The sequence below is a fragment of the Eschrichtius robustus genome, chromosome 12 (genome assembly GCF_028021215.1).
Source record: "Eschrichtius robustus isolate mEscRob2 chromosome 12, mEscRob2.pri, whole genome shotgun sequence".
NCBI lineage: Eukaryota > Metazoa > Chordata > Mammalia > Artiodactyla > Eschrichtiidae > Eschrichtius > Eschrichtius robustus.
In genome coordinates, this window is record NC_090835.1 from 11,948,445 (window position 1) to 11,966,223 (window position 17,779).

The window sequence follows — 17,779 nt, forward strand, 5'->3', positions numbered from 1 at the left end:
GATAAAGCATAAGAAAATATTTTATAAAGTAAATGAAAACAATCAATACATATAAATTTGGAAAAAATATGTAAAAATGTGTATGCTTATTGATGAAACTGGAAGCTGAATATAAAACAAAGTTTATAGAGAACGGTGAATATGTTATTTTTAATTAAATTAATAAATATTTAATTATTTAATATTGCTTACTTTTGTTTTTTCAATGTAAATTAACTCAGCTCTGTTAGATGAACAAACTTAGAAAATCTGAATAAAAAATATGTTCACTGTAGATAATTTAGAAAAGAAAAATGACACAAAAAAGAACATTAAATATCACCCATCATCTCACCACCCAGAAATAATCATTGCAGACATTTCAGTATACATACCACTAATCTTTTCTTGGTGGGGTGGGGGTGTGTGTGTGTGTGTGTCTGTTTCTAGACATATTTTTAAGCAGATTTGTACAGCCATACTTTCAAGTGGCTCTTTTCACTTTAAATTGTGAACATTTATCCAAGTAGTTACGTTTTTTCCTGCATATAATTTTTAGTTATTATGTTGTATTCCTTCATATGGATGCACAGTAAGGGACTCAGCCAGTCTCCCCTATGGATATGCATGTGATGTAGCCTTTTGCTGAGTATTGTCAAATTGATTTCAAGATAGGTTATAATAATTTACTTGGTCACCTTGCCTAAAGAAGTAAAAAATTAGTTAAAAATAATAAAACATTGTTTTGTCTTGTTTTTATGAATTTTTTAAAAAGCCCCAGATCCTGGACCTGGAGAGTATTATGCTAAGTGAAATATGTCAGACAGAGAGAGACAAATACTGTATTTTATTACTTATATGTAGAATCCAAAAAATAAAACAAACAAATACATATAATGAAACAGAAACAGATTCACAGATACAGAGAACAATATAGTGGTTACCAGTGGGGAGAGGAAAGGGAGGAAGGGCAAGATAGGGGTAGGGGAATAAGAGATACAAACTACTATGTACAAAATAGGTAGGGAACGAGGATATATTGTACAGCACAGGGAAATAGAGCTATTGTAATAACTTTAAGTGGAGTATATGTTGTACACCTGAAATGAATACAGTATTATAAATCAACTATACGTCACTAAAAAAATTTTAGTAAAAAGCCCCAAGTCTACTTTTCCCATGGTTATGGAGTTCTCAACTGAGAATGAGTCAACTAGATCACTTTTGAAGGGTTCTTTGATGCTAAAGATCCCTTAGGCCGTTTTTTTTTTAATTTTTAAATTTTATTTTATTTATTTTTTTATACAGCAGGTACTTATTAGTCATCAGTTTTATACACATCAGTGTATACATGTCAATCCCAATCGCCCAATTCATCACACAACCGCCACCACCCCCTGCCACTTTCCCTGCTTGGTGTCCATACGTTTGTTATCTACATCTGTGTCTCTATTTCTGCCCTGCAAACTGGTTCATCTGTACCATTTTTCTAGGCTCCACATATATGTGTTAATATACGATATTTGTTTTTCTCTTTCTGACTTACTTCACTCTGTATGACAGTCTCTACATCCATCCATGTCCCTACAAATGACCCAATTTCGTTCCTTTTTATGGCTGAGTAATATTCCATTGTATATATGTACCATATCTTCTTTATCCATTTGTCTGTTCATGGGCATTTAGGTTGCTTCCATGACCTGGCTATTGTAAATAGTGCTGCAATGAACATTGGGGTGCATGTGTCTTTTTGAATTATGGTTTTCTCTGGGTATATGCCCAGTAGTGGGATTGCTGGATCATATGGTAATTCTAATTTTAGTTTTTTAAGGAACCTCCATACTGTTCTCCATGGTGGCTGTATCAATTTACATTCCCACCAACAGTGCAAGAGGGTTCCCTTTTCTCCACACCAACTCCAGCATTTGTTGTTTGTAGATTTTCTGATGATACCCATTCTAACTGGTGTGAGGTGATACCTCATTGTAGTTTTGATTTGCATTTCTCTAATAATTAATGATGTTGAGCAGCTTTTCATGTGCTTCTTGGCCATCTGTATGTCTTCCTTGAGGAAGTGTCTATTTAGGTCTTCTGCACATTTTTGGATTCGGTTGTTTCTTTTTTTAGTATTGAGCTGCATGAGCTGTTTATATATTTTGGAGATTAATCCTTTGTCTGTTGATTTGTTTGCAAATATTTTCTCCCATTCTGAGAGTTGTCTTTTCATCTTGTTTATGGTTTCCTTTGCTGTGCAAAAGCTTTGAAGTTTCATTAGGTCCCATGTGTTTATTTTTGTTTTTATTTCCATTACTCTAGGAGGTGGATCAAAAAAGATCTTGCTGTGATTTATGTCAAAGAGTGTTCTTCCTATGTTTTCCTCTAATAGTTTTATAGTGTCCGGTCTTACATTTAGGTCTCTAATCCATTTTGAGTTTATTTTTGTGTATGGTGTTAGGGAGTGTTCTAATTTCATTCTTTTACATGTGGCTGTCCAGTTTTCCCAGCACCACTTATTGAACAGACTGTCTGTTCTCCATTGTATATCCTTGCCTCCTTTGTCATAGATTAGTTGACCATAGGTGCGTGCGTTTATCTCTGAGCTTTCTATCTTGTTCCATTAATCTATATTTCTGTTTTTGTGCCAGTACCATATTGTCTTGATTACTGTAGCTTTGTAGTATAGTCTGAAGTCAGGGAGTCTGATTCCTCCAGCTCCGCTTTTTTCCCTCAGGACTGCTTTGGCTATTCAGGGTCTTTTGTGTCTCCATACAAATTTTAAGATGATTTGTTCTAGTTCCGTAAAAAATGCCATTGGTAATTTGATAGGGATTGCATTGAATCTGTAGATTGCTTTGGGTAGTATAGTCATTTTCATTTTCACAATATTGATTCTTCCAATCCAAGAACATGGTATATCTCTGCATCTGTTGGTATCATCTTTAATTTCTTTCATCAGTGTCTTATAGTTTTCTGCATACAGGTCTTTTGTCTCCCTAGGTAGGTTTATTCCTAGGTATTTTATTCTTTTTGTTGCAGTGGTAAATGGGAGTGTTTTCTTAATTTCTCTTTCAGATTTTGCATCATTAGTGTATAGGAATGCAAGAGATTTCTGTGCATTAATTTTGTATCCTGCAACTTTACCAAATTCATTGATTAGCTCTAGTAGTTTTCTGGTGGCATCTTTAGGATTCTCTATGTATAGTATCTTGTCATCTGCAAACAGTGACAGTTTTACTTCTTCTTTTCCAATTTGTATTTCTTTTACTTCTTTTTCTTCTCTGATTGCTGTGGCGAGGACTTCCAAAACTATGTTGAATAATAGTGGTGAGAATGGACATCCTTGTCTTGTTCCTGATCTTAGACGAAATGCTTTCAGTTTTTCACCATTGAGAATGATGTTTGCTGTGGGTTTGTGGTATATGGCCTTTATTATGTTGAGGTAGGTTCCCTCTATGCCCACTTTCTGGAGAGTTTTTATCATAAATGGGTGTTGAATTTTGTCAAAAGCTTTCTCTGCATCTATTGAGATGATCATATGGTTTTTATTCTTCGGTTTGCTAATATGGTGTATCACATTGATTGATTTGCGTATATTGAAGAATCCTTGCATCCCTGGGATAAATCCCACTTGATCATGGTGTATGATCCTTTTAATGTGTTGTTGGATTCTGTTTGGTAGTATTTTGTTGAGGATTTTTGCATCTATATTCATCAGTGATATTGGTCTGTAATTTTCTTTTTTTGTAGTATCTTTGTCTGGTTTTGGTATCAGGGTGATGGTGGCCTCATAGAATGAGTTTGGGAGTGTTCCTTCCTCTGCAATTATTTGGAAGAGTTTGAGAAGGATGGGTGTTAGCTCTTCTCTAAATGTTTGATAGAATTCGCCTGTGAAGCCATCTGGTCCTGGACTTCTGTTTGTTGGAAGACTTTTAATCCCAGTTTCAATTTCATTACTTGTGATTGGTCTGTTCATATTTTCTATTTCTTCCTGGTTCAGTCTTGGAAGGTTATACCTTTCTAAGAATTTGTCCATTTTATTGTCTATTTTATTGGCATAGAGTTGCTTGTAGTAGTCTCTTAGGGTGCTTTGTATTTCTGCGGTGTCTGTTGTAACTTCTCCTTTTTCATTTCTAATTTTATTGATTTGAGTCCTCTCCCTCCTTTTCTTGATAAGTCTGGCTAATGGTTTATCAATTTTGTTTATCTTCTCAAAGAACCGGCTTTTAGTTTTATTGATGTTTGCTACTGTTTTCTTTGTTTCTGTGTCATTTATTTCTCCTCTGATCTTTATGATTTCTTTCCTTGTGTTAACTTTGGGTTTTGTTTGTTCTTCTTTCTCTAGTTCCTTTAGGTGTAAGGTTAGATGGTTTATTTGAGATGTTTCTTGATTCTTGAGGTAGGCTTGTATCGCTATAAACTTCCCTCTTAGAACTGCTTTTGCTGCATCCCATAGGTTTTGGATTGTCGTGTTTTCATTGTCATTTGTCTCTAGGTATTTCTTGATTTCCTCTTTGATTTCTTCTGTGATCTCTTGGTTATTTAGTAACGTACTGTTTAGCCTCCATGTGTTTGTGTTTTTTACATTTTTTCCCCTATAATTCATTTCTAATCTCATAGCGTTGTGGTCAGAAAGGATGCTTGATATGATTTCAGTTTTCTTAAAGTTACTGAAGCTTGATTTGTGACCCAAGATGTGATCTATCCTGGAGAATGTTCCATGCGCACTTGAGAAGAAAGTGTAATCTGCTGTTTTTGGGTGGAATGTCCTATAAATATCAATTAAATCTATCTGGTCTATTGTGTCATTTAAAGCTTCTGTTTCCTTATTTATTTTCATTTTGGATGGTCTCTCCATTGGTGTAAGTGAGGTGTTAAGTCCCCCACTATTATTGTGTTACTGTCAATTTCCTCTTTTACAGCTGTTAGCAGTTGCCTTATGTATTGAGGTGCTCCTATGTTGGGTGCATATATATTTATGATTGTTATATCTTCTTCTTGGATTGATCCCTTGATCAATATGTAGTGTCCTTCCTTGTCTCTTGTAACATTCTTTATTTTAAAGTCTATTTTATCTGTTATGAGTATTGCTACTCCAGCTTTCTTTTGATTTCCATTTGCATGGAATATCTTTTTCCATCCTCTCACTTTCAGTCTGTATGTGTCCCTACGTCTGAAGTGGGTCGCTTGTAGACAGCATATATACGGTCTTGTTTTTGTATCCATTCAGCAAGCCTGTGTCTTTTGGTTGAAGCATTTAATCCATTCACGTTTAAGGTAATTATCGATATGTATGTCCTTATGACCATTTTCTTAATTGTTTTGGGTTTGTTTTTGTAGGTCCTTTTCTTCTCTTGTGTTTCCCACTTAGAGAAGTTCTTTTAGCATTTGTTGTAGAGCTGGTTTGGTGGTGCTGATTTCTCTTAGCTTTTGCTTGTCTGTAAAGCTTTTGAGTTCTCCATCAAATCTGAATGAGATCCTTGCCGGGTCGAGTAATCTTGGTTGTAGGTTCTTCCCTTTCATCACTTTAAGTATATCATGCCACCCCCTTCTGGCTTCTAGAGTTTCTGCTGAGAAATCAGCTATTAACCTTATGGGAGTTCCCTTGTATGTTATTTGTCGTTTTTCCCTTGCTGCTTTCAATAATTTTTCTTTGTCTTTAATTTTTGCCAATTTGATTACTGTGTGTCTCGGCGTGTTTCTGCTTGGGTTTTTCCTGTATGGGATTCACTGTGCTTCCTGGCCTTGCCTGGCTATTTCCTTTCCCATGTTAGGGAAGTTTTCGACTATAACCTCTTCAAATATTTTCTCGGGTCCTTTCTCTCTCTGTTCTCCTTCTGGGACCCCTATAATGCGAATGTTGTTGCATTTAATATCGTCCCAGAGGTCTCTTAGACTGTCTTCATTTCTTTTCATTCTTTTTTCTTTAGTCTGTTTCACAGCAGTGAATTCCACCATTCTGTCTTCCAGGTCACTTATCCGTTCTTCTGCCTCAGTTATTCTGCTATTGATTCCTTCTAGTGTAGTTTTCATTTCAGTTATTGTATTGGTCATCTCTGTTTGTTTGTTCTTTAATTCTTCTAGGTCTTTGTTAAACATATCTTGCGTCTTCTCGATCTTTGCCTCTATTGTTTTTCCGAGGTCCTGGATCATCTTCACTATCATTATTCTGAATTCTTTTTCTGGAAGGTTGCCTATCTCTACTTCATTTAGTTGTTTTTCTGGGGTTTTATCTTGTTCCTTCATCTGGTACATAGCCCTCTGCCTTATCATCTTGTCTATCTTTCTGTGAATGTGGTTTTTGTTCCACAGGCTGCAGGAGTGTAGTTCTTCTTGCTTCTGCCCTCTGCCCTCTCCCTTAGGCTGTTTTTTACACATTGTCTATAATGAGTGACTCTATAGGATTTCTGCTACTCTCTTAAGGACACGTAATGAATATTTAGAGTATACCGATTGGTGTCGGGGAATGCAGTGTATTCTAGCATGAGGAATTTCACTAGGAACTGAAGCAGAAAGTATTGAAAAATTTCAGATCTGCCTTAAACTTCTGAAATATTTGTACTCTGTTTGAAAAAGCATTCATTTTTTACTTTCATGTGTTCTATTAAGTAGTCAAGGTACCTGCTTTAGGATTTAATTTGAAATAAGCTGTCAGACTTGACTATCTATTTTAATGATGAATTTGTTTTTATTCTTTCTTTCTTTCTTTCTTTCTTTCTTTCTTTCTTTCTTTCTTTCTTTCTTTCTTTCTTTCTTTCTTTCTTTCTTTTTTAATCAGTCATCAATTTTATACGCATCAGTGTATACATGTCAATCCCAATCGCCCAATTCAGCACACCACCATCCCCACCCCACCGCGGTTTTTATTCTTTATTCAAGCCTAGTTGTCAATTTTCTACATTTGTATTGGATGTTGAAGAAAGAGATTTTTACTCATGTGTGCTTTCTATTCCATTTTATTCCTTCAGTTGCATTTGATTCTCATCCAGTTTTATTTATACTTCATGAATTTGAACAGACCTGTGATTTCTCATTGTTCACTGGTGCCAGTTGAAAAATTCTCCCAGGCTCTTTTTATGGGGTAACTGTCATATTTTATAATGCGTTTCGAGAAATGTCCATGTTTTTAATTCTCTTGTCTAAATACATTTAATTTTTAAAAGAACAGTTGTAAAGTTGTGAACTTGACATCTTTACACTTGAATGTGCATAAATACACAGTGCTCTTTTTCCTGTGCTGACTTCTTTCTAGGCTGTGTGTGTATGAGAAGCATAATTTACCACTTCTTGGCAAGAATAAAGGCACCTTTGCTGTCTTCCCCTTTTCTTTTCTTTAAGCTGTTACTACAAGTATGGTTATGTCCCTAGGGAGAGGTGGGAAAAGATGTCTTTGCTCTCTGAAGTCCATTTCTCAAGGGGACATCAATACTCACAAGGATCCTATTTACATTGTAATTGGTTGCTGGCTGTCTGGTACAGCTGTTTCAACTTAAACCCAAGACAGTCGCTATGGAGATGGTTGACTTGAAATAGGTCAAGTAAAGTCCTTTTCCCCCTGGGTATGAGGGAGTGCTGTAACTCAACTAGAAGTGTCTCAGTTGAACAGAAAATATGTAGATGGGCAACCACATTCCCCCCCACCCCCCAAATTTCTCTTTTTAGGATGAGGCTTGTCACAGATGCTAGTCCACTCATGTTGCTGCTGTGAATCTGGAAACAACACCCCTGAAGACTATTTTTGTTAAAGAAAAGGAATGAGAGATGTCATAATTTGCAGTGTAACCTTGAATTAACTGGCTCATGTATGACTCTCAAAAGATGCTTATTTCATAAGTTCCTAAACATAGTAGAATAGCATTTATTTTTAAGACATGACCAGGAGTTCAAGAACAAGTTTGTAAAAACATGGAGTTGAGGGGGACCTTCAAGATGGCGGAGGAGTAAGATGTGGAGATCACCTTCCTCCCCACAAATATATCAGAGATACATCTACATGTGGAACAACTCCTACAGAACACCTACTGAACGCTGGCAGAAGACCTTAGATTTCCCAAAAGTCAAGAAACTCCCCATGTACCTGGGGAGGGCAAAAGAAAAAAGAAAAAATAGAGACAAAAGAACAGGGACAGGACCTGCACCTCTGGGAGGGAGCTGTGAAGGAGGAAAGGTTCCTTCTGCTGAAGGAAGCCCCTTCACTGGCAGAGACGGGGCGTGGTGAGGTGGGGAGCTTCAGAGCCACAGAGGAGAGTGCAGCAACAGGGGTGCGGAGGGCAAAGCGGAGAGATTCCTGCACAGAGGATCGGTGCCGACCAGCACTCACCAGCCTGAGAGGCTTGTCTGCTCACTCGCTGGGGCAGGTGGGGGCTGGGAGCTGAGGCTCGGGGTTTGGAGGTCGGATCCCAGGGAGAGGACTGTGGTTGGCTGCGTGAACACAGCCTAAGGGGGCTAGTGCATCACAGCTAGCCGGGAGGGAGTCTGGGAAAAAGTCTGGACCTGCCGAAAGGGCAAGAGACAGTTTTTTCCAGGTGCGTGAGGAGAGGGGATTCAGAGCACCACCTAAAGGAGCTCCAGAGACGGGCACAAGCCTCGGGTATCAGCGCGGACCCCAGAGACAGGCATGAACCACTAATGCTGCTGCCGCCACCAAGAAGCCTGTGTGGAAGCACAGGTCACTGTCCACACCACCCCTCCCGGGAGCCTGTGCAGCCCGCCAATGCCAGGGTCCCGTAATCCAGGGACAACTTCCCCGGGAGAACACACGATGCACCTCAGGCTGGTGCAACGTTATGGTGGCCTCTGCGGCTGCAGGCTCACCCCACATTCCGTACCCCTCCCTCCACCCCGACCTGAGTGAGCCAGAGCACCCGAATCAGCTGCTCCTTTAACCTCGTCCTGTCTGAGTGAAGAACAGACACCCTCAGGCGACCTACACGCAGAGGCGGGTCCAAATCCAAAGCTGAACCCCGGGAGCTGTGTGAACAAAGAAGAGAAGGGAAATCTCTCCCAGCAGCCTCAGGAGGAGCGGATTAAATCCCCAACATCAACTTGATGTACCTGCATATGTGGAATAGCTGAATAGACAACAAATCATCCCAAATTGAGGAGGTGGACTTTGGGAGCAACTGTGGACTTGGGGTTTGCTTTCTGCATCTAATTGGTTCCTGGTTTTATGTTTGTCTTAGTTTAGTATTCAGGGTTTATTATCATTGGTAGATTTGTTTATTGATTTGGTTGCTCTCTTGCTTTTTTATTTAGTATATAGATATATAGTTTTTCCTTTTTCTCTTTTTGTGAGTGTGTATGTCTGTGCTTCTTTGTGTGGTTTTGTCTGTATAGCTTTGCTTTTACCATTTGTCCTAGGGTTCTGTCTGTCTTTTTTTTTTTTTTTTTTTAAGTATAGTTTTTAGCGCTTTTTGTCATTGGTGGATTTGTTTTTTGGTTTGGTTGCTCTCTTCTTTCTTTCTTTCTTTTTTTCGTTTCTTAAATTACTTTTTAATTTTTTTATTTTTAATAATTTAAAAACTTTTTATTTTAATAACTTTATTTTTCTCTTTTTTTCTTTCTTTTTTTCTCCCTTTTCTTCTGAGCCGTTTGGCTGACAGGGTCTTGGTGCTCTGGCCGGGTGTCAGGCCTGTGCCTCTGAGGTGGGAGAGCCAAGTTCAGGACACTGGTCCACAAGAGACCTCCCAGCTCCACGTAGTATCAAACGGCGAAAGCTCTCCCAGAGATCTCCATCTAAACGCTAAGACCCAGCTCCCCTCAACGACCAGCAAGCTGCAGTGCTGGACACCCTATGCCAAACAACTAGCAAGACAGGAACACAACCCCACCCGTTAGCAGAGAGGCTGCCTAAAATCATAAGGTCATAGACACCCCAAAACACACCACTGGACGTTGTACTGTCCACCAGAAAGACAAGATCCAGCCTCATCCACCAGAACACAGGCACTAGTCCCCTCCACCAGGAAGCCTACACAGCCCACGGAACCAACGTTAGCCACTGGGGGCAGACATCAAAAACAACGGGAACTACAAACCTGCAGCCTGAGAAAAGGAGACCCCAAACACAGTAGGTTAAGCAAAAATGAGAAGACAGAGAAACACACAGCAGATGAAGGAGCAAGGTAAAAACTCACCAGACCAAACATATGAAGAGGAAATAGGCAGTCTACCTGAAAAAGAATTCAGAGTAATGATAGTAAAGGTGATCCAAAATCTTGGAAACAGAATGGAGAAAATAGGGCTTCCCTGGTGGCGCAGTGTTTGAGAGTCTGCCTGCCAATGCAGGGGACATGGGTTCGAGCCCTGGTCTGGGAAGATCCCACATGCCGCAGAGCAGCTGGGCCCATAAGCCACAGTTACTGAGCCTGCGCGTCTGGAGCCTGTGCTCTGCAACAAGTGAGGCCGCGGTGGTGAGAGGCCTGCGCACCGCGATGAAGAGTGGCCCCCGCTTGCCACAACTAGAGAAAGCCCTCACACAGAAACGAGAACCCAACACAGCCATAAATAAATAAATAAAATTAAATTAATAAAAAAACTTAAAAAAAAAAATAAAGAATGGAGAAAATACAAGAAACATTTAATGACAAAGTAGAAGAACTAAAGAGCAAACAAACAATGATGAACAACACAATAAATGAAATTAAAACTTTTCTAGAAGGAATCAATAGCAGAATAACTGAGGAAGAAGAACGGATAAGTGACATGGAAGATAAAATAGTGGAAATAACTACTGTAGAGCAGAATACAGAATAAAGAATGAAAAGAATTGAGGACAGTCTCAGAGACCTCTGGGACAACATTAAATGCACCAACATTCGAATTTTAGGGGTCCCAGAAGAAGAAGAGAATAAGAAAGGGACTGAGAAAATATTTGAAGATATTATAGTTGAAAAGTTCCCTAATATGGGAAAGGAAGTAGTCAATCAAGTCCCGGAAGTGCAGAGAGTCCCATACAGGAAAAACCCAAAGAGAAACACACCAAGACACATATTAATCAAACTATCAAACATTAAATACAAAGAAAAAAATTTTAAAGCAGCAGGGAAAAACAACAAATAACATACAAGTGAATCCCCATAATGTTCACAACTGATCTTTCAGCAGAAACTCTGCAAACCAGAAGGGAGTGGCAGGACATATTTAAAGTGATGAAAGGGAAACACCTACAACCAAGATTACTCTACCCAGCAATGATCTCATTCAGATTCGATGGAGAAATTAAAACCTTTACAGACAAGCAGAAGCTAAGAGAATTCAGTACCACCAAACCAGCTTTACAACAAATGCTAAAGGAACTTCTCTAGGTAGGAAACACAAGAGAAGGAAAAAGACGTACAATAACAAACCGAAAACAATTAAGAAAATGGTAATAGGAACATACATATCGATAATTACCTTAAACGTGAATGGATTAAATGCTCCAACCAAAAGACACAGACTGGCTGAATGGATAAAAAAACAAGACCCTTATATATGCTGTCTACAGGAGATCCACTTCAGACCTAGGGACACATACAGACTGAAGGTGAGGGGATGGAAAAAGATATTCCATGCAAATGGAAATCAAAAGAAAGCTGGAGTAGTAATTCTCATATCAGACAAAATAGACTTTAAAACAAAGACTCTTACAAGAGACAAAGAAGGGCACTACATAGTGATCAAGGGATCAATCCAAGAAGAAGATATAACAATTGTAAATATTTATGCATCCAACATAGGAGCACCTCATTACATAAGGCAAGTGCTAACAGCCATAAAAGGGGAAATCGACAGTAACACAATCATAGTAGGGGACTTGAACACCCCACTTTCACCAATGGACAGATCATCCAAAATGAACATAAATAAGGAAACACAAGCTTTAAATGATACATTGAACAAGAGGGACTTAATTGATATTTATAGGACATTCCATCCAAAAACAAGAGAACACACTTTATTCTCAAGTGCTCATGGAACATTCTCCAGGATAGATCATATCTTGGGTCACAAATCAAGCCTTGATAAATTTAAGAAAATTGAAATCATATCAAGTATCTTTTCTGACCACAACACTATGAGACAAGATATCAATTACAGGAAAAAAATCTGTAAAAAATACAAACACATGGAGGCTAAACAATACACTACTTAATAACCAAGAGACCACTGAAGAAATCAAAAAGGAAATCAATAAATACCTAGGAACAAATGACAATGAAAACAAGATGGCCCCAAACCTATGGGATGCAGCAAAGGCAGTTCTAAGAGGGAAGTTTATAGCAGTACAATCCTACCTGCTTTTCCACAGCAAAGGAAAACATAAACAAGGAGAAAAGTCAACCCTCAGAATGGGAGAAAATATTTGCAAATGAAGCAACTGACAGAGGATTAATCTCCAAAATTTACAAGCAGCTCATGTAGCTCCATATCAAAAAAACAAACAACCCAATTCAAAAAAAGGCAGAAGACCTAAACAGACATTTCTCCAAAGAAGATATACACATTGCTAACAAACACATGAAAGGATGCTCAACATCACTAATCATTAGAGAAATGCAAATCAAAACTACAATGAGGTATCACCTCACACCAGTCAGAATGGCCATCATCAAAAAATCTACAAACAATAAATGCTGGAGAGGGTGTGGAGAAAAGGGAACCCTCTTGCACTGTTGGTGGGAATGTAAATTGATACAGCCACTATGGAGAACAGTATGGAGGTTCCTTATAAAACTAAAAATAGAACTACCATACGACCTAGCAATCCCACTGCTGGGCATATACCCTGAGAAAACCATAATTCAAAAAGAGTCATGTACCACAATGTTCATTGCAGCTCTATTTACAATAGCCAGGACATGGAAGCAACCTAAGTGTCCATCGACAGATGAATGGATAAAGAAGATGTGGCACATATATACAATGGAATATTACTCAGCCATAGAAAGGAATGAAACTGAGTCATTGGTAGTGAGGTGGATGGACCTAGAGTCTGTCATACAGAGTGAAGTAAGTCAGAAAGAGAAAAACAAATACCGTATGCTAACACATATATATGGAATCTAAAAAAAAAAAATGGTTCTGAAGAACCTAGGGGCAGGACAGGCATAAAGACGCAGATGTAGAGAATGGACTTGAGGACAAGGGGAGGGGAAAGGGTAAGCTGGGACGAAGTGAGAGAGTGGCATGGACTTATATACAGTACCAAATGTAAAATAGATAGCTAGTGGGAAGCAGCCACATAGCACTGGGAGATCAGCTCGGTGCTTTGTGACCTCCTAGTGGTGGGATAGGCAGGGTGGGAGGGAGACGCAAGAGGGAGGAGATTTGGGGATATATGTATATGTATAGCTGATTCACTTTTTTATAAAGCAGAAACTAACACACCATTGTAAAGCAATTATACTCAAAGAGGCTAAAAAATAAATAAATAAATAAATAAAAACATGGAGTTATCAGTGATACTTGGAAGAAGGCACCTGGTGACACTCGATGGGATTTGCCATAAGTTTGGCCAGAAAACATGGCTTTCCCAGTACAACTTGGCTATGATGAATGATGTACTACCTCTGAGCTCAGTCTTCTCTTGTGGGTGACTTTGATTACTTATCTTTCCTTCTTCGTGTGTCCTACGTGGAAATGGTTCCTGACTCTGAATCTGACCATTACAATGGGGACTTACAGTCCTTCTGACAGGTGGCGATACCATTAGGTTCCCTTATAGGACCCCTAGCTTTGTCTTGTATGGGGCTTAGTGAATATGGAGACATTTTTGGTTTGTCATAGCTGGGTTGCAGGTAGGATGCTAGTGGCATCTAGTGGGGAGGGGCCTGCGATGCGGCTGAGCATCCTACAGTGCACGGGACAGCACCCGTCCAACAAGGAATTATGTGGCCTAATAAGTCTGTTGTGCTGAGGTGGTCTGTTTTCGATGGGTTGCTAAGAAATGTGAAAGATTTCAGGCAAGAGTGATAGTGGGAGAAATGAAAAGCAGATATCTAGAATGAGAGGAAAGTGTGTGTATATGATGGGGAGGAAGTTGAGTAGGAGCTATAGAACCCATGTGTGTAAGGTGGTACCCGGACCCACCAATTTGAGTTTTGTAGATATTTTTGGAAGAAAATAAAATGACTAGGTTCACACATTGTATCCTGCTTTGTGCAGTTAACCATGTAAGATAAATATGTGCAATAAATAGTTGAAAAACTCGCAATATACCAACTGTCTTAAGTCATACTCTGAGGATTCTGGGAGTTGAAGATCCCCTTTAGGAATTAGGCTCAGCTCCTGGCAGATAGTAGGTGCTCAATAAATATTTGCAACCAGAGTGAGTTAAGGGGAAGAAGAGAGGGAAAGGGAATGGACTCAGAGGCCACTGGAGCAGCTGCCCTGTGTCTACCACACACAGTCCAACTCCATGGAAGTTCCCCGTTGAAGAAGGTCGCAAACTGTGGAGGACTTCTGCCATTAAGGCTTGTGTTTGCTGTCTTTACTAAAGCTGTGCCTGTGTCTACCCTGGGATCCAGCAGTTCCACTCCACAGTGTGCAATCAGCAGAAATGCTTACGCATATTTACTAAGTCATGAGCTTTCAAGAATGTTCACAGAAGTAGTACCATTCATAGTAGCTCAAACTGGAAGCTACCCAAATGCCCATCAGTAATAGAATAGATAAATAAATCCATTAAAAAAATTGCTAATGGACTTGAGGACACGGGGAGGGGGAAGGGTAAGCTGGGACGAAGTGAGAGAGTGGCATGGACATATATACACTACCAAATGTAAAATAGATAGCTAGTGGGAAGCAGCCGCATAGCACAGGGAGATCAGCTTGGTGCTTTGTGACCACCTAGAGGGGTGGGATAGGGAGTGTGGGAGGGAGACCCAAGAAGGAGGGGATATGGGGATATATGTATACGTATAGCTGATTCACTTTGTTATACAGCAGAAACTAACACACCATTGTAAAGCAATTATACTTCAATAAAGATGTTAAAAAAAAATTGCTAATGATGAAATATTTCAAAACACAATAGGGTGTAAGAAAAATAGGCATTCTAGTTCCTACCACCCAGATTTAACAAAGGTTAACATTTTTCCTGTTTGTTTGTTTTTATTCTTCTTCTTCTTCTCCTTTTTTAAAATTTTTTATTTTTTATTTGAGAAATAGAACCTTCTGGTGGCCTTAGTGTTGGGGGCTGGGTAGAGATGGGTGAGTGATGTAAAGATACTGAAATGTAAGAGTGGGATGACCTGGGCTTTCTCTGCAGGTCTTCCCTTGACATGGAATGAGTTACCTGTCACTGGCACCTAAACATCAAGCAGAGTAGTCAGTGAGAACATCTCCTCATTAAAGATTCCGCAGTGCCACAGAAGAAATAGGAAGAAGCCATGCCTTTCACCTCTCCTGCTCTCTGAAAAATAAAACACTTTGCAGTAGTGTCCTTTAAGGACACAATGCCTCTTTCGTTGAAATATAAAAGAATTTGGCTTTTTCCATCAAACTGTGATTGGAATACCATGAATGTTTTGATTGCGCTGATGTGAAAAAAGAACCAGACAGGGTTTGGTGTTTTCAGTGATTGCTGTAATTGGTAGCAGGATCACATTCCCCCTTCTCTTCCACTCAGGCTGGCTCATCAGGACGCAGAGGACTGAGAGTAACATTGTCATGGGGATAACCTTGAGTCTGCTCTGGTTTATATTAGAAGAAACATTTGCACACTTCTTTACTTAGTATTAGCATCATTGATAATGGTAATTTTTTTGTAACTCTCTTCCTGACTGTCATGAGGCCCATGGTTGAGACTGGTTCCCTTTACTGAGTGCTTGCTCAGTGCTAGGCATAGTCCTAAGCCCTGTGTGTACGTTCTGTTTCCTCCTTGTAATAACCCCTGAGGTAGGCATTGCTACTGTCTTCACCTACAAATGAGAAAACAGGTGTGGGGAGGTTGATTAGGTTGCCAGGGGTCACCCTGGGAGTGGCAGAGCCATGATTCACATCTCATTTTGCCCGACTCCAAAGCCAAGTTCTCAATCAATTGCTAAATGAGGTCCACTTGATATTGGTATTTAGGTTAACAGAACTGTAAAGTAGGAGTTAAGGTTCTGGGAACAGGATCTGGGCTGAGCACTTCCCAGTCCTATCTAATGCAGCCTCCTCTGAGTCTGAGGTACGTGAGGCAGGCGGGCCTGCTCCCATTTCACAGATGAGGACTCTGGGGCCCTGCAAGCAGTGAACTTGCCCAGAGCCATACAACTAATGTTGGGCTGGATATTAACCAGGGTCTTTTGAAAACACACTCCAGCTCTTTATGCTGTGGTTCAGCTTGGTCTCTGACCACCTTGGTTGACCTTCAGCCCGGCACTTAACTGTAAGATTAATGCTGTTTCGCCATCTTTTAAATAGGAGTAGTACTACCTGTCTCACTTGTTAGAGATTATAGAGGGTTAGCTAGAAGTGTGTCTTTTAAAATTCTTGGAGACACACACCATTTAGATACATATTTATTTAATCACTGTGGTGCTTTATGATGTGAGATAATGCTTTTTTTTTTTTTGGCCACAATGTGTGGCTTGCTGGATCTTAGTTCCCCAACCAGGAATTGAACATGGGCCACAGCAGTGAAACATCAACTCCTAACCAGTGGACTGCCAGGGAATTCCCGAGATAATGCTTATTTGTTAGATTTAGTTACATATAAATCTTTATTTTTGATATTCTGGTAAAGTTATTTGGTAAGTCACCTGGAAGTTGAAGACCTTAAGAGAGATTTTTTTCTGCACAGACTGCGTCAGTGTTTTTCTAGAGGCATCATAACTAACCTCAGCTTATTCTGGGTTGCTTTGAGGTGGCAGCTGCTCCCTGGTGGTTACCTGTTAAAGGCGCTAACTGGAGACACCCAGAAGGGCCCGACTCTACTGTCCTGCACAGGTGAGGCCGGCGGGTCTTTCCCCAGATGACATGTTTCCTTCCAAAATAGGTTCCTGTGCTGTTGAAAAGAAACTCAGTGGCCATCTTCTATAAAAGAGTGAGTAAGACAAACTCTACTCACTTGGTTGGTAGGAAAATAGGATGGCAGGAAATACTGTATGTACGTACAGACCCAAACACAGTGCCTAACTCACAGAGAGCTCTCAATAAGTGACCTTCTTCCTCCCTCATTTGGCCTGTCAGAGGGTTCCCTCTTGGAGATTTTCTCCCCCTTTGACCGGCCTATTACAAATCTCATGACATGTTTAACCTTTACAACTTGTCTGTTTGCTCTCCCTCATGAGTGGGTCATTGTGAGGAAGGAGACCATCTGTCTTACAGATAAGTGGTGGTGTCCTGCCAGGTGGCCACTGTAGAAGCTCAGGCCTTGGGTTTAGGACTCATGTTATCTCCAGTCCTGGACTGACATACTTTGAAGCCACCGTCTGACTGAAAAACCACAGAGCTGCAAGTCGGTCAGCAAGTCTCCAGGGTGGCAAAGAAATAATTATCTCAAGCAAAAACGGATGGCACTTTAAGCCCTGAAGACGCAGAAAGGTTTGGGTCAGGACTCAGCATCTCAACGGCCCAAGAAAACTGTTCTCCTAACCTAGTTTTTCAGATGGGATTTTCGAGCTTCTATTTTTGACAACATTCCCGGTTATTGCCCTCATTGTCAGGAAGCTGGAAGTACATGAAGTTCAGCTTTAGGGATATAGCCCCTTGAAAACGTCAGAAATCTTTCGAAGCCTGAGGTGGTAGCCTCTATGGTAGAAATAGACCATGAGGTGGAAAGTTGTAGGATTCTTGGGTACCTCAGGTTGACGGCCTCTTAGGTCCCAATTAT

At 39.9% G+C, this 17,779-nt stretch overlaps 1 protein-coding gene across 2 annotated transcripts in view; it reads left to right on the plus strand.

The window, feature by feature from the left end:
- SUMF1 (sulfatase modifying factor 1) overlaps positions 1-17,779 on the plus strand; it is a 109,396-nt gene that overhangs the window by 42,093 nt on the left and 49,524 nt on the right. For both annotated transcript variants that reach the window (XM_068557935.1, XM_068557936.1), the window contains exon 4: positions 16,811-16,893. In XM_068557935.1, coding sequence (XP_068414036.1) covers positions 16,811-16,893 — 83 coding nt within the window. The remainder of the gene's footprint in view (positions 1-16,810; positions 16,894-17,779) is intronic.